This window comes from Rhinolophus ferrumequinum, chromosome 22 (genome assembly GCF_004115265.2).
Source record: "Rhinolophus ferrumequinum isolate MPI-CBG mRhiFer1 chromosome 22, mRhiFer1_v1.p, whole genome shotgun sequence".
Classification (NCBI taxonomy): domain Eukaryota; kingdom Metazoa; phylum Chordata; class Mammalia; order Chiroptera; family Rhinolophidae; genus Rhinolophus; species Rhinolophus ferrumequinum.
This window is the reverse complement of record NC_046305.1, coordinates 20,334,841-20,356,024: the sequence shown is the minus strand read 5'-3', so window position 1 is coordinate 20,356,024 and position 21,184 is coordinate 20,334,841. Positions and strand designations below refer to the sequence as shown.

The 21,184-nt window shown below is 35.6% G+C and overlaps 1 protein-coding gene across 7 annotated transcripts in view; it reads right to left on the bottom strand.

Moving 5' to 3' along the window:
- LPGAT1 (lysophosphatidylglycerol acyltransferase 1) overlaps positions 1-21,184 on the bottom strand; it is a 115,890-nt gene that overhangs the window by 23,119 nt on the left and 71,587 nt on the right. For all 7 annotated transcript variants that reach the window (XM_033091955.1, XM_033091956.1, XM_033091959.1 and 4 more), the window contains exon 6: positions 18,510-18,636. In XM_033091955.1, coding sequence (XP_032947846.1) covers positions 18,510-18,636 — 127 coding nt within the window. The remainder of the gene's footprint in view (positions 1-18,509; positions 18,637-21,184) is intronic.

Below are 21,184 nucleotides of genomic sequence, written 5' to 3'. Positions count from 1 at the left end.
ATAATGTTCTTTTGCTGGGAAAGTCTGTGAACTAGATAGGATCCCCATAAACTGGTGCCTTTTTTTTGCTAATTACATCATTGATTTTGGTTTCATGAACAAAGCCAACTCTTACTGATTGGGTGTGGTCGATGGAACATGATCTGAATATTCTGTAACTCTGTCCTGACTCAATAGGAAATAAACAGACTGCAGTAATTAGTGATAAATATCCACTGGAGGAAAGAACAGGAAGGGGCAGCATGAGGAAGGACGGCATATTTGTTGACCTTGAGAAATAATTTCTTTTCTTCTTCGTTTTCCAATTTTGTGTGTGGGGGGTTTCTTTATTTTTTCCCTTTATCAAAGTTATAAAGGTACATGGTTAAAAAGTCTAGAAAAGGTTTGTTTGTATGAAAAACAGTCCCTGTTCCTCTGCTCTTCATTTCTCCCTCTCCAAAGGAACTGATTTTCACCTCATTTAGTCAATTCCCTTGGTATTTACCACCATGCTGCTGCTTTAGTTTTAGGGCTTATCTACTATGACTTCGCACTATGGAAGGCGAGGATTAAGCTCTTTCCTCTTCCTAGTCCCACTCCACAGGCACATCCTTCCCACCTTCCCAATGCAGTCCCATGATCATTTTAATTAGCACAATAGTTGACATTTCCATTATTATAATCGTGGAAATATATTCAGAACTAAGCCATGTAGTAAATCATGGCTACTTTTTCTTTCCTGCCAATTTCTGTTCTCCCTGGATTGAGCATTGCTTTCTATGTACACATAACTAGTTCAACCACAAACTCATGGCCAAGGGTCTAGAATCAATGCTCTAGATCAAGTCTGCAAACTGTTTCTTAAAGGGCCAGATAGAAGACTTCGACTTTGCAGGCTATGTGGTCTCTGTTGCAACTATTCAACTCTGGCTTGTGGTGCAAAAGCAGCCATTGACCATATATAAATAAAAGGGTACAGCTGTGGTCAAATAAAATTTTATTTAAAAAGCAGACAGTGGGCCAGATTGACCCGTGGTCTAGATCTTTTTCCAAGGCATTCTCAGGCATCAGATATTCCTTTGATTTCATCTTCCTGAAGAAATTTCACCCAGATTCTGCATTTGCTGCCTGTGGCTTTCATCCTGCGATGACCCTTCACTATCATCCTGGTGATTCTCTGCACCCCTCCAATGGCTCTCATGTTTCTTACATCTCGTGTACTCCTCTTTCTATATTTACTCTGCATTTTGATGGAGCACATCCTCCAGCACTTTCTTGAGAAAAGGGTACTTGAAATCTTGCATTTCTGCCCATGCCTTCTTTCTGCCCTCACACTGGCTGATAATCTGACTAGATGCTGAATTCAGGGTTGGAATTCATTATCTTGCATCTCTTTTTCTCTTGTTGTCCTTTCTGGGAGATTTCTTATTTAATTTCTAAACTTTTTACTGAGGTTTTACTTTTTTTTTTAATCATATATTTAATTTCTGAGAGCTCCTTGAGTGTTCCTTTTTAATAGTATGCTATTGTTTTATTGGTACAATATCTTATCTCTATGAGAGTCTTATCTCTATGAGAATTATAGTGGAAAATTTAAAACATACACGAAAGTAGAGAAAAGGGTTAATAAACTTCCATGTACTGTTAGGATTTTTGGAAGCTGTACTTTCTCTGTACCGTCTCCGTTCCTCCAAGTCACCTTCTTATGTTTGTTTTAGTCTCCGTCTTGCACATTAAAGGCCGATTATGTTACTATTATCTGGGAATTCTTTCTTGCTCACTCACATTTATAGATGTGGGACTAGACTGTTACCAGATGTGGGACTGAAAGCTCTCAGCACATGAATGGAGTTTGGTGACTGTGAGCTTCACTGAGGAACAATTTCTCCAGAGACAGATCCTCTAATGTTCTGCCTAGGAAGTAAAGGCCTGGTCGCTAGCTTTCTGGAAGCAGAGTGAGATATCAGGTCCGGGAGTCTCAGCACACTTACATAGCTTAGCCATCCTGTTTTTACTGTAGGATATTTTCATTACCTGCCTCAACTGTGCCTGGTGTTTCTGAGTCCAGAGTGCCTCATTTCCCTCTCCAGGGTAAACCTCCAGTATTTGCCAGGGTAGGGAAAGAATAATCACCCAGTTGTGGGACGTAGGGTAGGAGTTCTGGGGATCTGAGCTCTCCTTAAACAGATTTCAACCAGTCTTCCCAAGTTCAGCAAACCTTTCAGCCTCATTTCCACAGGTACTGATGCTGTCGGTTTTTCAGTCTTTTGGGAGGTTCTGTGGTATAAATAAGGTTGACTCTTGGCTTTCCCCACAACCGGCTTAGGCTTCTGTTACATTATTTGCTGCTCTGTTTTCCAACTTCCCAAGTTTTGTTGTTATTGTTTTTCCTGCTGTTCTCCCATCCTTGATGGTCTACAACTTTAAAAACCTCATCAGTGTGTATTTTCCTGAGGTTTTGGAAGAGCATGACAGCAGACGTGAATCTGATCCACTATGTCTTTTGAGAAGTTGTCTTGTTATTTCTGTAAGGTCTAAGATTATTTTTCCATCTTTGGCCAGTACCTACCACTTGCTATTTTACCAAGGAGCCTATATTGCTATTTCAATTTAGGCAAAACGTGAATGCCATTACAAATTACTTTTTACTTTTAGATCATCTAATATGTCTTAACACAGTTTTGCAATACAAGTAGCACTTTTTAACCTAGTCCCTTCTACTATACTGAGTAGCAGCCAAATGGTTTGGGGGAATTATTAGCACTACTGTTTTGACCTCTAAAAAATATACTAGTTCTGTAAATATAAAATCAGGCCTAACCAACCTAAGGATAAATTAGCAAGAGTCATAGGGCTAAAGAATATCTTGAAATAGTATTTAAAACATCTTTATAAGGAGAAAAATGATATACAAATAAGGTTGAATTAAACAGAGGAAGTTTAGGTTTATCAATTGAACTCTGAAAGGACCGTGGTGAGTTGATGAAGTCTATGGATTTAAGTGGGGAAGACTCTGGGAGTGGGCTGTTTTCACAGAATCCTACCCTACCATCTGCTTAGAGTAGCCGGACATTCTCTTCCTTAGGAGACAGCCAGGAGGGCAGACCAAATGCTCCCTCAAAAGCAATCTACTTCTATTACTCTGATTGTTTGGTCACTGTGGGATTAAAATATTAAAATGACTAATCCCCTAATATGGCCAAGTATTAAATGCACTGAACACCAGTTCTCTTAGAATCAAATAAAAGGAGTTCTTCTGGGCTATAAATAAATAAACAACAGAAATAAATCTTTCCAATACCAACAGCTATCCATTTATTTATTAGGAGAAACTAGCTCCTAATAAAAATTCTTATTATCCATAATCCAGAATGTACTTTTAAATCCAGAGTATTCTACCCAAATCCATAGAATCAGATTTTAGAGCACTAATAAACTACACTTTTACGAAAATATATAAAATAATGCTTACCAGCTGGCACCTCTATAGATTCAAGTTACAACATTTGAATTTTCATGCCACCGAGACTCCAAAATGTGAGTTAACAACAAGGTTAAACCTGCAAATATATTCTTCCAACTACATGTAAGGAACTAATAAGCACTGAAGGTTTTGAGACAAATAGTTCCTGCTTTCAGAAATCTAATAATATAACAGAGCGGTGTGAAAAGTAAACAAATAATCTAAAACCAGAATATGGTAAATGTCGTATAAGCACTTTAAGGAATTTCTGCGTAGGTTTAAATGAAAGGGTGTGCATGTCTACTTATGGCACAGAATGCATGAAAAAGGCTTCACGTGAGTTGGCCAAAAAGAGTAAGTGGAATTTAAGATTTAAGGGAAAAAAATTTAACAAAGTAACAATATGTTAGTTTTCAAAAGTCAAAGTACTACAAGGTTCACAATGAAAAATGACAGCCCTATTTTTTTCCTTCTTCAGATACCTGTTTCCCAGAAAACTTTCTTTTGCTGTTCATCTCCATCTTACTGATACACTGCTCTGGATCATCCAATTTAAAACGACCTCCTCACTGACTTCCTCTGAAGGAACACAGGATGTGGCCCTTTCACACCTGTGTCCTCTTCTCCTTTGGCCCTCTCTCCTTCTCCTTCCTAATGCCTTCTCAGTGCCACTTCTGTCCTTTTTAACTGTGCTTACTAGTGTATGTTCCAATAATTTTCTCATGTGTCTGGTTTCTCTATCAGACTGTGCTATATTCATCTTTGCATACCCAACGTGTAAATCAGTGCTTGCGCCTTTGTGGGAACTCAAGTTGCTGAACTGAATCAAATTGAAAGTCATCTGCCAGCATAAAACTTTATGAGGTGCTAACTGCAGACAGCCATCATACCATGGGCATAGTTAAATGACGCCACCAGGGTGAGTGTGACAAGAATAACTCAGAAATGCAGAAACTACTTGCCATCAAAATAGATTTAAGGACAAGACCAGGTACTGTCAAATTTAGCATATCAGAATTTCTTCCAGCATTCAGTTCTTGGAAGTTTTGCTTTGAGCCATTGTCTTGAGTTCAGCGGCTCAAGCCTCATCTTCAACATACTAAAATATAATACTTATAGCTTCCCCTTGGGTTCCCCAGGAAGGTTTAAAAGAATCCCCACTCAGTTAACTGAAAATAGAATTCAGCAACTCAGATATAAACTTTTAGCAGCTTTAATACAGGCATAAACCAAGGCTGTAAGGTAGCAAACCTAGGGACACACAGGAGAATTCTGAGTGACTTTAAAGTTTGTGTAGAAAGGGAGACGGTAAAGACTCAGCACCTAGGTCCCTGCTTCCCTTCAGAGTTAGGGATGATTATCCCCGTACCTTCCCTGTGAGTCCTGGTCCTTGTAAAGTCAAAGCTACAGCAAAGCCACATGCCACTCGACAGTATAAACAATGAGATAACATTGTTCCGATCTCAAATTTTTTCTTTTATATGTTTATTCTTGTTACATCCTTTGAGACATAGTAAGAATCTTAACAAATGTTTGTTGAATAAACTGAAGTGAACTATCCAGTAAGCAAAACATGACACTGGTATATTTGCTTAAAAGAATCACTGTTATGCTTTCCATGAGTCTAATGACTTTTTATTTTTTACTAAGACTTTATTTTTTTAGAGTAGTTTTAGGTTCACAGCAAAATTGAGGGGAAGGTATGGAGATTTCCCCTTATGTCTCTAATGACAAAACTTTTTATTTTGAAATAATTTCAGAGAACGAGTACAAAAACAGTACAAAGAATTCACACATATGCTTCAACCAGATTTCCCAAATATCAATTTCCCATATTTGCTTTATCTTATAATTCTTTCTCTCCATATATACATATATTTTTTCCTGATATGTATATATGATTTTTCCTCCAATTTGGGAGTATGTTACAGATACTGTGTCCCCTAAATACTTCCATCTGTATTTTCCAAATGCAAGGACAGTCTCTTATATAACCATAGTACAACAATCAAAATCAGCAAATTAACACTGATGCAATGCTATTATCTGATCTACAATCTATTTACTTCATTCAAAATTTGCCACTTGTTCCACTGTTTATAAATAATAAGAGAGAGAGAGAGAAAGAGAGAGGAAGAGAGAGAGAGAAGGGAGGGACCGAGAGGGAGAGAAAAGAAACAAGGAAAGGAAAAAGGCAGGTACTATGCTTCAGGAAGAGGAGTATAACAGTAAAATAAATAAGACAGACTCAAGTAGGGAAATAAAGAGAATAATTAATAAGCAAATATACTTCAGGCAAGAGGTAATGAGACCTGAGCTAGGCTATGGCATTTAGATAAAAAAAAAAAAAAAGGGAATAGACACATACATTGCAGAGGGATCTTTCATAGAAACTGGCAGTTAACTTTGAGAGATAGGATAAAATAAACAAGTAGAAGAATCAAAGGAACTCCAAATTTTTCATTTTGGGTGAGGGCAGAATGATGTTAACATAAACCACAACTGGAAAACCAGAAGAACCAGGTTTGTGTGAAGGAAAATGAGTCCAGTTTTAGAAATAAAAGGTTTGAAGAAGCAACAGAGTATCCAGGTAGAGGAAAGGAAGTTAAATGAGGGGTTGGAACTTGGAAAAAAGACAGAGCTAGAGGTCCATTTACAGAGGAGCCATTTCTACATGCTCTCCTATAATGAACAAAATCTCCACAGGAAAAAGGAGGACCAGAAAACAGGATCCTGGAGAAAGTCTGTATTTATATAATCTGTCAGTCTCTCAGAGATTGTGTGTGTGTGTGTGTGTGTGTGTGTGTGCGCACATACGTGTATATATCCACACATACATATATATGTATGTATATGTATATATGATCTTATATTAAATGAAAGGTTAGACAAAAGAAAACCCTTCCATTTTCTCAGATTCAATTCAATTCTCAATAGTGATCATCAGTGAGAATTATGCTTAACCATTATTCAATTAAAATTTAAACTCCAAGAATTTTTTTATTTGGGAAACATAATATTCCCAACAAAACTAAATTAGAAAACAAAAAGGATTATTTGAACACCAAGGGCAGTCATTGTGCTTGACCTTGAAGAGATCTAAAAGTGAAAAAGACATGGTGAACCCCAAAGGGCCAAGGTGGGGAGAGGAGACCTTGTCGTTTCCAGCAACAAAAAAAATTTTCATGTTTAACTTCTGATATATACTTGAGAAGAAATTAAGCATATCGTCTAACTAGGGGATGGAGATTTTATCTTATTTAAAATGATGAGACACCTCTTTCAAATCTTCAGCGTCATTACAGAAATACAGAATTCACTTCACAATATAGTCAACCTCAATTAAACCACTTATTTCATGCTTCCAGCATCCTGAATGATGCAAAACTAAAATGTTTCATTTTCTTAAAGGGAAGTGGGAAAAAAAAACTGCTGGTGCAGAGAAGAAAAAGGAACTTGTGGGTGGTGAACATTAATAAAAACAGCCAAGCAGAACTAAAAACTTGAAGATTACATTTAATGTGCAACCTTCCATTTTCCAACTGGAAGCTCTGAATAGTGATGAATGACTAAAATGTCCAGCCTTTTCCAGAAAAAAGCTAGCACACAAAGAGAGGTAAAGCAATAGAAAACAAGAAAAGCAAACAGGAAAAAGAAGCGAATTATTACACAGCAGGAGTAGGGGTGAAATGAGCAATACTTATAAACAACGGTAGAGAAAAGCCCTACCATAAGAAAAACTAAAGATAGGACACAGTTTCCTTCTGGTAGGGATAAAAAAAAAGCTACAGTCTATTTACTTCATTCAAAATATGTAAGCAGTCTTCTGACCTCATTCCCAGATGAGTAATTTTGGGTCTGGAGCTGGCTGGTAAACTTCTAAACATGTACCATTACTGCGTACCACTTAGGTGTGAATCACTTTACTTAGAGTTATTAGGAAAAGGTGACCTGAAACTTAGTCCCCATTATGTTGAACAAGTGATTTTTACCATATTAATTTTATTCTAAGTTTTGTACCATAAAAAGTATTATAGAAATTTAAGTCTCTTTAAGCTCACTTTTAAATTATGGATAGAACAGGATGGACCTAGAGAGTATTATGCTAAGTGAAATAAGTCAGAGAAAAATACTGCATAATTTCACCTATATGTGGAAATTGAAAAAATAAAACCAACGAATAAACGAAACAGAAACAGACTCATTATTGATACAAAGAACAAATTGATGGTTGTCAGAAGGGAGGGGGAAACGAATGAAAACGGTGAAGGGGAATAAGAGGTTCAAACTTCCAGTTATAAATAAGCCACGGGGATGTAAAGTACAGCATAGGGAAAACAGTCAATAATATCATAATAACTTTGTATGGTGACAGATGGTTACTAGACTTATCGGGTGATCACATCGTAAGGTATATCAATGTGAAATCACAGTGTTGTATACCTGAAACTAATACTGTATGTCAAGCATACTTTAATAAAAAATCAATTTAAAAAATAAATTATGGATAGAACACTAGAATATGAAAATCTCTTAGATTATTTATATGATTTGAGTATTTCAATATCCTTGATTTCAAGGGGTGACGTCTATCTAACGTTTATTAAACGGTATGCATTTTAAGTGTGAATCTATTAAATGCTTATAACTATCTGATGAAAACGCTTTTGTTGTAATTATTCAAATTATTAAACCAAAATTCAATTTCTTTTTTTTAAGTTGAAGAATACATTCACATCATTAAAAAATAAAATAATAACCCAAATAACACAATGAGAAATAAGATCCCTTCCCAGAGGCATTAACTGTTAACAGTTGAATACCAATTACAAGGCAGTCACCGTGCAGACTTTTTGGGAGAGGAAAGGGAAAAGGCAACATTACTTTTTGGGCTTTTGTTTGTTTGAGGTGCTGCATGCTAAATATCCAATAAAATAATAACTAATGCGTTATTATACTGCTTTTAAGATGCCTCCTAATTACAGAGATGTTACTATGTAAAAAATATGTATCTTTTTTTTAAAGATTTTATTGGGGAAGGGGAACAGGACTTTATCTAGTAACAGTGCATACTTCCAGGATTTTTTCCAAGTCAAGTTGTTGTCCTTTCAATTGTAGTTGTGGAGGGCGCAGCTCAGCTCCAGGTCTAGTTGCCATTGTTAGTTGCAGGGGGTGCAGCCCACCATCCCTTGCGGGAGTTGAACTGGCAACCTTGTGGTTGAGAGGACACTGGCCCATGTGGGAATCGAAGCAGCAGCCTACGGCGTTAGGAGCATGGAGCTCCAATCGCCTGAGCCACCGGGCCGGCCCCCAAAATACGTATCTTAGTTGATGAAATACGGTACATGATTTCTTGCTTATTGTGTTTTTCACAACTTAACTCTAGGATCTAAGAAATGACATTATTTTATCTCTATGGGACAGGCTTTGAATATCACCTTTATAACTACCAACTATAAGAAATGTAACTAGAAAATCATATGGAATCGACTGTCATGCACAGAAGATTCCAAGGGAAGACTCTCTGAGGGGAAGGAAACAGCTAGAACAAAGATGGTGCGGTAGGAACATACCTGGCACAGCGTTCAAGGACAGCAAGCAGGCCAGTACAGCCAAGGGAGTGGGCAAGGGGAAGTAGGAGGTGGGGTCAGGCAGAAGGAGCAGGTTAGACAGGGCCTGAGACACCAACGTGAGGCACCTGGCTTTTTCAGATGGCTAAAGTGCTTATGGGATTCTGAACCTAAGTGTGGCATGATCTCACTTAGATTTTAAAAAGACCACTCTGGATACCATGTTGGAAATAGACACTAAGAGGGACAAGGGTGAAAACAGGGTGACCAGTTAGGAAGTTAGTGATCTAGGAGCTGGGGAGAGGTGATGGCGGACAGGGCCAAGGGGAAAGTCAGATCCAGGATATAAATCTGCATACAGAACCAAAACGACTTCCGGATGTGAGATACAAGACAGAGAGAGGAGCCACGGATGACTCCAAGGTTTCTGATCTGAGCAATAGGCAAGATGCAAGTTGCCATCAATAATTAGAGGGGGAAGGCTATGAGGAGAATATATTTTTAGGAAAATGTACAGTTTAGTTTTTGAGAGGACTTTTTGACATCCTAGTGAAGATGTTAAGTGGTCAGATACAAAATTCTGTTTGGTAAGAAGAAGGTACATTTTATTTAGCCATTTCTCTACTGATGGATATTTATTTAAGTTGTTTCCAATGTTTTACTCTTACAAAAAATGCTGCACAATTATCCCTGTCCTTCTGAAGGATATGTAATCCCAAGTAGAACCATTATGTCGTACAGGATTTACGATACTGTCAAATTGTTCTTCAAATTGTACCAATTTGTGTTATTTTCTTTACTACGTACCTCACCAATACTTAATATTGATGAGCAAAAAACAGTATTTTGTCCTATTTTGCATTTCCCTTATCCTTTCATATATTTTGTTTTCCATGAATAATGAAGCCTTTGTCCATTTTCAATTGGGTTTTAAAAATTATTATTGATCTGCAGAAAATGTTTACATATATATGCCATATGAATCCTTGTTATGTGCATTTCAAACACCTTAACTTTGTTTATGGTCTCTTTTACATACTCCAGTTTTTTGATGCAGTCAAATTTGTATTTTTTATATTTTTCCTTCATGACTTATGACATCATTTTTGTGTCTTATAGGGAAGGCCTGCCCTACTGATTAAGAGTTTCCTGTATTTTCTTCCAATACTTTAGAGTTTCATTACTGATGTTAAGATAACACATTTAGAATTTATTTTAGAAAATGGTCACGGGTAAAATTTCAATTTTCCCTCATATGTCGAATCAATGATCCTAAACCATTTCATTTATTGAATATTCATTCTTTCCCCCACTCATATGTGATGCCTCCTTAATCATACACAAGTGCCCAAATAAATCTTGATTTTCTAATCTTTCCATTGATCTGGCCTGGCCCACATACTATACTGTTTTAATTATGCTAAGCCTTGACATCTTGTAGGAAGAATGTCTCCGTTTCGTTCATCTTCAAAACTGTTTTAGCTATTCATTTATCATTAATCTCTTAAGTGAATTCTAGAACCACTTTTCTCAAGTTAACCAGAAAAACTCTCCTGGATTCTGATTCTAAATTCTCCTGGATATAATATAATTGGAATTATGTCAAATTTACAGATTAATTTGGGAGAACTGACATCTTTAAAATTTTGAGTCTTTCCCTTTATGAACATGGCATCTCTTTCCACTTATTCAAGGTCTTTTATGTTCTTCAGTGAAGCTTTATATTTTTGTTCATAAAAGTCTTACACATTTTTTGTTAATTTTTATTGGTAGGTGCTTTATAGTTTTCTTGCTTCTAAGAATAATATTGTTTCAAAATTACATTTTCAATTTATTGCCACGATACAGGGATAACACTGATTTTTCTGTAATGGTTTGATGTTAAGATTGCTGAACTCTGAAAAATAGATGGTGAACTCAGTTTCTTGGGTTTTCTATGTCGACTATTGTGATGATTAACTTTATGTGTTAACTATACTGGCCTAAGGGATGCCCAGACCGCTGGTAAATTATTATTTCTGGATGTGTCTGTGAGGGTGTCTCTGGAAGATTAGCACTGGAATCAGTAGACTGAGTAAAGATCACCTTCACCAATGCAGTGGGCATCATCCAATCCATTAAGGACCTGAATAGAACAAAAAGGTGGAAGAAGGGCAAAGCCGCTTTCTCCTTGGACATCTTCTCCTGCCCCAGGACCCCGGTGTGCCTGGTTCTTGATCTTTCAGACTCAGGTACTTACACCATCACTCCTTCTTCCCCCCCATTCTCAGACCTTGGGACTCAGACTAAATTATACCACTGGCTTTCTTGGTTCTCCAGCTTACAAACAACAGATCCTGGGGCTTCTTGGCCTTGTTATTTCTCTAATAACATTAAAGAAATGTAATCTTTTAATCCCCCCCATATCTAAAATATCATTTCAACATGTCATTAACAAAAATTAATGAGATATTTTACATTCCTTTTTCCTACTAGTCTCTGAAATCCAGTGTATATTTTACACTTACAGAACATCTCAAATCAGACTGGCCCCATTTTAAGTGCTCAACAGCCACATGTGGCTAATTGCTGCTATACCTTAACAGTGCATGCCTAGACAGCATGAACTTTAGCATTCACACATTCACTACGTATTGCATTTCTACCATATGCCAGCATTGTCCTAGGATTATAATTGCGAGCAAGACAGGTGAGGGATCTGCTCTAATGGAGGTTACATTCTAGACAGGGTAGATGTACACCAATGAGTAAATCATTAAGATTTCCAATAGTGACAGAAATTTTAGATAAAGATGCTACCTTCAGCTTAACATTAGGTTTTATAGCAGTGCATTTTAATATCAGGTTGTAGGATTATCACATTTATTTCATAAATATGACACCTGAGGCTTAAATGGTGATATGCCATTTCAAACCAATCAGATTTACAAAAATCAAAGGTGACTGACTTTGATGCAGATGTAGGAAGAGGTGACCTCTTACATACTGCCAATGAGACTGTAATCTGATACAACCACTTTGAGAACTATCTGACCATACCCAGTAAGGTGATAGCTCACACCTAGGATCTAGCAATTCCACTGTGGGGCACATCCGTACCCTACTTTAACTCACTTACAAATATATGCTTAGTGAAACAGGTATAAAACTGTTCCCGGCAACACTGTTTACTGTAATAGCAAAAAGACTAAGAAAACATTCAGGGAAAGAATAGATAATGAGTGACAATCATATGATGGGAATAGAATATTTAAATAGTGTTAATAGTTCAAACAAATAAAAGGGAGTCATAAATGTAAAAAAAAGATCTAGAAAATAATATACAGTGGAAAAATACATGTTGCAAAATGATACACCATATATGGTCATACACATTTTTTAAAACATACAAAACAACGTTGTATATTATAGATGTATCTGTATAATAAAGTATAAGAACAGGAAGGATACACACCAAATTTATGATGGTTTTGGCTTTGAGAGTAGGAAGGAAGGGTTATGGAATTGGGAAGGAGAACAATGGAAAGTTAACTTCATTAGAAATGCTTTATTTTTTTTAATTAAAAAAAAAAGTCCTGAGGCAAATAGGTCAAAATGTTAACATCTGTCCATTCTCACTAGTGAGCATATTTTCTTTGGAAATGTTAAATATTCCTCTTCTCAATTAATTTCCCCCCCCCAAAAAAAATTGAAAATTAAGCTCTTGCCCAAAGACTCTAATTGAATGCCTTCTCCAAAATAACCAAAGTTCCAATCAAGTTAGACATGACAGCAACCCCTCTACTTTTGGTAATCTATCTATGCTATTACATTTATGGTTATATCTTTTCTCAAGATTTAAAAAATGAAAATATAAGCTCCTTCTGCACATGGCAATCAGCCTCTCTAACTCACCGTCCTAATTTGGAGCAAAGCAGACATTTATATTAAGGACAGGGGTTACTTTTACTTTTATCATTATAAACACTGTATCCCTATGATTAAAATCTAATCATGTTTAATTTTCCTGTTAACTCCTTAATAGTGGCACACTGTGCCCATTACTTATTAATAGGAATAAACTGCCTTCCAGTTTATATTTCAGACAGGAATATAAAGGGGAGAGAGGTGAGGGAGAGGAAAAAGTTGTTCCCTTCAAATGCTTCTCAGAATTAAGCCTTTGGTTTCTCTTTTAAAACAAACTTTACTTTTAAAAAAACAAAAAACAAACAAACAAAAAAACACTTTACTTTTGAAAAAGATCTATAATGTAGTTGTATGTAAACCAATCAAAAATATTTCCCTAGTTAAACAATATATAATATTGGGAAGTTAGAAGTAAGAAAAGACATCTTTTCTCTTAAAGTAGTAAGTGGCTTATATCCAATCAACGGGGAATACTAATTTACTAATACTGGACTTATCCACAATCCATATATACTTTATATATCTTAATAATAGTACTTTATACTTGTAAGGTGCTTTGTAGTTCTATAATACTTCTTTATCAGTATATCATTTGGTGCTCAAACGATGCATTCCCAGGCAACCTCTGGCCATCAAGGTCCCAGGTGGGCCGCCTGAGGAGCTACGTGTACATTTGGTTTAATTAGTAAAGTGGCCAGGGTACTTATTTTTTACCACCAATTTTCTATGGAAAAAGCTCCAAACACTTAACCAAAACTTTGACTTTTGCAAGATAACAATACTACCTATTTGTAAGATAGGAGCTAGTATATAACCATGTCACAAATTTTCACTTTCTCACTTATGTAGTATTTTAGGAAAGTATTTCACAGCAGATAGTAACGTGTATTTAGAGTTCATCTGTTCCAAAAATCCTAAAAATCAACATAAGCCTAAGAAGTAAGAAGTGAACTGACAATGTAGAAAACTGCTATTAAAATAAAAAAAATTTTTTGAACATCTAAAATAAACGATTGCTTCTTATGTTTTTTCCTAAGTATCAGTACAGAAACATAAAATCTAGAACATGATTCTCTTCCTATGTAAATAAAGACTGTTTTCTAAGCAATTAATGTTACTGATACAGTATGACTGGCACCACTCTGTAGGGAAAATGCCTTCCTAGCTCAAATACCTCCAACACCTGTCACAGTATGTTCCAATGAGGTACAGAATAGGTAGCAGAATTTACTTGGTAGCCTTGGCAATAATTTCCAAAATAGAAAAGAACCGTATTAAGGAAATAAAAAACAGCCCGACCACTGATTGACGTTAAATAAATTATGCCAATTCTATTGTTTCCCAAGGGAATTTTAATGGCTAGGAACACTACAGCATAATAACAGAGTGCCAGAGCCGTGGAGGGCACGTTCCGTGGCTCTCAGCTGGCACCAAGATGCATCACAGTTACTGCCTTCCATGAAATTTACCTAAATTTACCTAAAATGTGATCAAAGTTACTTCATATATACAGAAACTTATTGCAAATTTAATACTTATGGATTGCTAAACTTCTTAACATGTTTGTAATTTCAACTTGGAGTTCTTCTTAAAATTATGTTTCGTTAAATTATTACCACCCCAAATTTGCTTTGCTTCGATCTAACATGGCTGCCTTTTAATTGGTACAAGTATTCTAGGGTTTGTATTAGCTCTTTTCATAACCTTCTACTAACTGTATTATTTCTTTTAAAATAGAGAAATTATAATATATGCAATATTCGAAGTGGGATCTAATGAATGCTGAGCAGAACGAACTAATGCCTTGTTGACTCATGTGTATGCTCCTCTAGATTATACAGAAAAATCCAGCAAGAGTACTAACCTGCCCAGCTACCCAGAGTGACTAAGTCATCACTCCAGCTAAATTCTCTAAGAATGAGGACTGCTTTTTTTTTTTTTTAAAGGTCAACTGGGGTTAAGAAGAAAGCAAATACTTTCTACATCATGTGAAGCAAAATTGGCTTGCACCATATGGGTTAGTTGTAATGTTCTGGATAAATTATGCTTAACTGCAGGAAAAAACATTCATGAGTTTTTAAAATCTGCCTATAGGTGAAGATAAGTAAGCCAACATAAGTAAGCAAAACTACTATTTTTCTTATAGTTTCCAGATCACCTTTTCTTACCCTTCTGGGTACCCATTCCACACTTTAGGCAGTTAATACTATTTAGTTTTTCTTGCCAACCTCCTACATTAAAGGAGATAAAGGTCTAACCAATCATTTATATTATTCATGTTTGTGTATATATGATTTCTAATGTTGCATTTTAAATCTCTTATTGTAATTAAAAACACTTCATCCTTGTTTAAAATTTTAAAAATATAACCAAACAATTGGAGAGTCTGAAAAAAACCAATCTTTCTGAGAATAGCAAAAAAAAAAAGTATAAGGAGTATACTTTGTTTAAATTTATTTTTATTTTAATGGCATTATTCCTGCCAGTAAAAATCCAGAATAAGCAATAAACAGATAATTTTGCAATTGAGAAAGTGAAAAAACAAACCAGCCTAAAAACAATCTCTTTTTCTTGGTGGCCCAGGGTGTCCTGGTGGCCTCCAACAATACGTGAGGAGACCCAGTCAATCTATGGCTGACAGAGTCTTATCCCTGGGAGTTGCTAAGGACATGGCCCACATCCTTTCTCACAGGCTTCTTACAAATCCTCAAAACTATCCTGACACCAAGACATTTCTGTTTTCTCTTGGCCCTTTCATTTGCCCTCCCTTGCCCATCTGAGAACAGGTCCTTCCCTTTTCCTAACATTGGTTAGAGAATGATCTCCATTAAATTACTAGGAAAAAAAGAACAGTGTATCTCCTCAACATGTTCCAAGATTACTAGGGTGTGTGTGTGTAAATAAATAATTGAGCATAATTTGTACATTGTATTAAATAGTTGGGGTATAATTCTAAATCCTAATTTAATCTCTGGTACTCTAACACATTAGAATATTCTTTGTTATTTCTATGTCTGGTAATAAAAATTCTATAAAAAATATATTTCTGAGATGCTTCTATTTTATTATTATAATAGAAGTATTTTTCGGTATCAAACTAACCATTCCTCTTCTATCTTTTTAAAAAATCTTTAGTCTATTTTGAGAGTAAAGTGAAAGCTATGAATCTTCTCTATAGAAAATTGCAAACATACACAAAAGTTTGTATAGAGATTGAGCTAAAAATTGTTTTCAGGTCCATCTATGAGACCCAGATTTAAGAATCTCTTTTTCAAGTGAATTTAACAGCTTTGCATTTGTTCCTGTTAAAATAATTTTGCTAAAAACAAACATTTTTTTCAATTTCTAAGATCCCTATTATTCATTTTTTATTGAATAACTATAAACTAAAATGTCTTCTATTGGTTAAAAAAGCAAGGTCAAGTATAATAGACTGCCTATACAATTTAATGTTTTCTTCCTTGTCTCAGTTCTTTTTGCTTGCTAGGAAGATCGACATATAGCCAATGCAGATACAATCTACACATGTCCAAAACATATATCCAATAGCCACGTATTCCTGGGCATTAGAATTCAGCTTCATTTATAGATTATAATTTAAAAACTTAACTGAAAGCTAGATGTTTCATATGTATGAAAATAAAACTATTCCTGGAGAAATTCTTCCAGGGCCTAGCACACTGCTTTGTACATAATAAGTGCTCAATAATTTCAGTAAAATGGACAACATATGTGGAATGGAGTCAGAACAGTCATCAGGAATTATTTTCTTATCTTATACATGAACTTCATAATTCAGCAGTGTAAATCAACTATAATTTTATAGTCATTCCTCACATATCAAAAACCCAAACTGTAATATTTAATTTTAAGTTTTAAAATTTAAGTTTCAAATTATTCCACCTCTGTACTCATATTTGTAAATCTCTGATGGTTTACACAGATGAAAACCTGCTAATGATCTATTATCAAAGGGTCTGTAGTTTGAGTACTTTTCCTCTTGAATTGAGGGCTTTGTTGGCAATTGTGATCCTCCTTGGGACTAAGGTCACTTTATAATTTAGGTGCTGTTGGTTGAGATCTTTGACCAGGAAATAAAGATAAATGGCTTAAAAACTGATCCAGGCCTTATTTATCAGCATAATACTTTGATATGAGGTGTGATAACAAAAATATGGTGAATGCTTAAATTTTAAAAAAAACCATTACAGTAAAAGATACATTGCCATTAACCCCCCTCAAAATACTTCCCCCTCGCTTTGATCACACTTATCCCATTGTTCTTGCCACTTTCTGAAGCAGTTCGGGAAATCCTCTTTCGTGACTGTCTTTAGTTGTGCTGTCGTGGCTGCCTCGATGTCCTGAATCGATTCAAAATGTTTACCTTTCATGGTTATTTTGACTTTGGGGGAAGAGCCAGAAGTTGCACAGTGCCAGATCCAGTGAGTAAGGTGGATGAAGACACACCATAATGTTTTTATTTGACAGAAATTGCCGTACCAGAAGCGACATGTGACACAGAGCCTTTGTGATAAAAAAAATACGGTGATTGCTGCTGCTGAGTGCCATCTAACAGAAAGGCAGGGATCTTCAATACGGGAGCAGCATGTTGAACCTTGGTAACAGTGTGTGACAAATTTCAACTTGTTCAGTGCAGTCAGTGGAGTGTGAGCCACACCTGAGAGAAGGTGTGTTTTAAAGTGTGCCATAAATCATCCTCCATCATGACAACGCTCTGTGTCACACATCACTTCTGGTACATGGCAATTTCTGTCAAATAAAAACATTACAGTGTGTCCTCATCCACCTTATTCACCAGATCTGGCATCGTGCAACTTCTGGCTCTTCCCCAAAGTCAAAATGCTTCAGGACATGGAGGCAGCCACAACAGCACAACTAAAGACACTCATGAAAGAGGACTTTCCAGAACTGCTTCAGACAGTGGCAAGAACAATGGGATAAGTATGTCTGAAGTGAGGGGGAATATTTTGAGGGGAATTAATGGCAATGTATCTTTTACTGTAATAATTTTTTCAATTTAAACATTCACTGTATTGTTTTATCACACCTCATATAATACTTATATACATTTACATAAAACTCTTTTAAAAAATCTCAAAAAGCTAGCACAGAATATTCAGTGTTATTGTTGTTGTTTATACAAATGACAAGCACACTAAAATATTAAAAATTTAACATGTAAGTCAGCGAAATTATCAGTTTAATTTAGAAAATCTTACATGACTTAATGCTTTAAAAAATTCTATTTCTATTCATACAAATCTACTTAACAAAAAATGAATATATATTTCTCCTTGATGTTTGTTTGCCCTTTAAGTAAGTTAATCACTTTTACTCAAGAGTTTCAGACAATTAAGTAATCACAGTGCCTCTAGAATGTCATTTTAGAGACTTTTATCACTCAGTGAAAATACTACTTCAAATGATATTTTCATGTTAAAAATTCAGCATAACAATGTTTAGTCAATTACACTCACTATCAATTAAACATTTAATATTAAAACAGTCAGTGTCCTGAGACAGTACTTCATGTTGGAGATATTCTTCCAGTCCTAAAGTAGAATTCTTACCTGTAATGTACATGTGTGACTCTTGGTTTTCTGTATCCAAGGATCCAGGTTTGAATATCTATGGGTTCAGCTTTGGGATAAGCTATGGTTGTATCTATTATCCACTGGAGGCCTTTAGATTTGCTATCTGAGAACAAAGAAAAAAACGACTTAAAATTGAATCAATTTTTATATTATTTACAAGTAACATAGTACAGATTATGTGAGGAGTATAAAGCATACTGACAATACTTTTTTGCTTTAAGAAAACAGGGTGAATTTTGATGTTAACTGTTCCATATGATGCACTTAGGATGAAATTAAGCACTTCCTATTATATTATAAAACAGATGAGCCTTTAACAAATTAACAAATAACAGCATTGCTATTTATTAGACATGCATCATTCAAATATTCAATACAATTATGCACCATCAAGATCTAATTTATCACTCACAAAAACTGGCTTATGAAAAAAGGTCAGAGCTGAAGTATCACATCACAAAAGTGAAAAACAGACATCAAAACCAAACAAAAACATCCATTAAATAGAACACAATATAATATGAATACCAAGGTTTGTGATACCTGGGAGTATCACAAGGTACTGGATATTGGAATAAGGCAATAAAATTAAGCATTTTATTAATGCACATGATTGTCATTTGTTGCTCTCCTTTAAACAAAACAGAAAAATTCCTCCCATTTTAGCAAGAGTTACATAGAAATAAAGGAGTAAACTTGTCTGCCCTTGGTAGGTACAGCAGATAACTATTGTTGTGAGAGGGAATGAGGAGGTTCTGTTAACTTTGGTCCTTTGCATGCTGGGTTTTTGTTTTTTTTTTTGCATGCTGTTTTTATTGCCAGCATGGAGTACAAAGTTGACAAAGAATTGAGAGGGGAATCCTCCAGAGAATGCTGATAGCCAGACTTCAACATGTAATGGTCTGTGCTTTGTTTGAAGTTTTTAAGAGATCCCTAAAAAATAAAACTTATTTTCAAACCTAAGTCCAAATGTGCATTAGGAATCAATGATATTTTACTGGTGTATGTCAAATAACTATGAGCTGGCCTTAAATTCTTTAAAAATTTAGCCAACATCCTGAAGGGAAAATAATACCTATAAAAGAAACAAGTGGAAGAAAAAAGTTTTTAAATAACATATTGCTAAAAGAACAGAGTTTATGTAACAAAACTCATTTTGACAAGCTCCCAGTGATGTATATGCTGAAATGTATACTGATGTCCGCAACTTAGATCGAGATGCATTAAAAAATAAAACCAAGATGGACTAATGGATGGATAGAAGGATGGAGAGAGATATGATAAAGCAAATATAGTAAAATGTTAATTATAGAATCTAGTTGGTCAGCTCATGAATATTATTAGTTTCAGGTATACAAAGCAACATAATAGACATTTAAACCCCTCATAAAGTGATAAATCCCCTCCCCCAAGCTACTACCTCTCTGACATCTTATATAGCTGTTACAATACCATTGACTATCTTCCCTATGTTGTACTCCACATCCCGTGACTATATATACCTATGTATTTAGTTATAGTTGACATTCAGTATTATTCTACTTCAGCTTCAGGTGTATGGCACATTGGACAGTCTATAAAGTGATCCCCCTGATAAGTCTAGTGCCCATCTGACAACTTACATAATCTTTACAACACTGTTGATTATATTCCCCATACTGTATTAAGTACCAATTTGTATTTCTTAATACCTTCACCTTTTCACCCTGCCCCCCACAATCCTATCCATCACCCTGATAGATTTGGTACCTATCTGGAACCATACCCAATTATTACATTGCTGCTATATTCCTTATGCTATACCCTACATTCCCATAACTGCCATGTAACAACCAATTTGTACTTCTTAATCCCTTCCCCTTTCACACATCCTTAACCCCCTCACGTCTTAAAGAAGTCTCTCTGAGATTCCTTGTAATACTGGTTTGGTGGGGGTGAACGCCTTCAGCTTTCTCTTGTCTGGGAAACTCCTTATCTGTCCTTCAACTCTAAATGATAGCTTTACTGGGTAGAATAATCTTTGTTGTATGTCATTGCTTTTCATCACTTGGACTATTTCCTGCCACTCCCTTCTTGCCTGCAAAGTTCCTGTTAAGAAATCAGCTGCCAGTTTTATGGGGGAGCTCCCCTGTAGGTAACTACTGCTTTTCTCTTGCTGCTTTTAAGATAATCTCTTTGTCTTTAACCTTTGGCATTTTAATTATGATGTCTTGGTGTGGGCCTCTTTGGGTTCATCTTGTTTGGGACTCTCTGTGCTTCCTGGGCTTGTATGTCTATTTCCTTCACCAAATTAGGGAAGTTTTCTGTCATTATTTCCTCAATTTGTTGGATTCTTTGTTCTTTTTGCTGTTCTGTTTGGGTGTTTTCTGCTATCTTATCTTCTACACCGCTGGCTGGATCCTCTGCTTCATCTAGTCTATTGCTGATTCCCTGTAATATATTATTCATTTCCGTTATTATATCTTTTATTTCTGATTGCTTCTTTTTCATGGTTTCCATCTCCATTTTTATGCTTCCTATCTCTCTATTGAAGTTCTCCCTGAGATCATTGAGCATTCTTATAACCAATGTTTAGAACTCTATGTCTGATAGATTGCTTACCTCTGTTTCATTTAGTTCTCTTTCTGGAGCTTTGTTCTGTTATTTGGGAC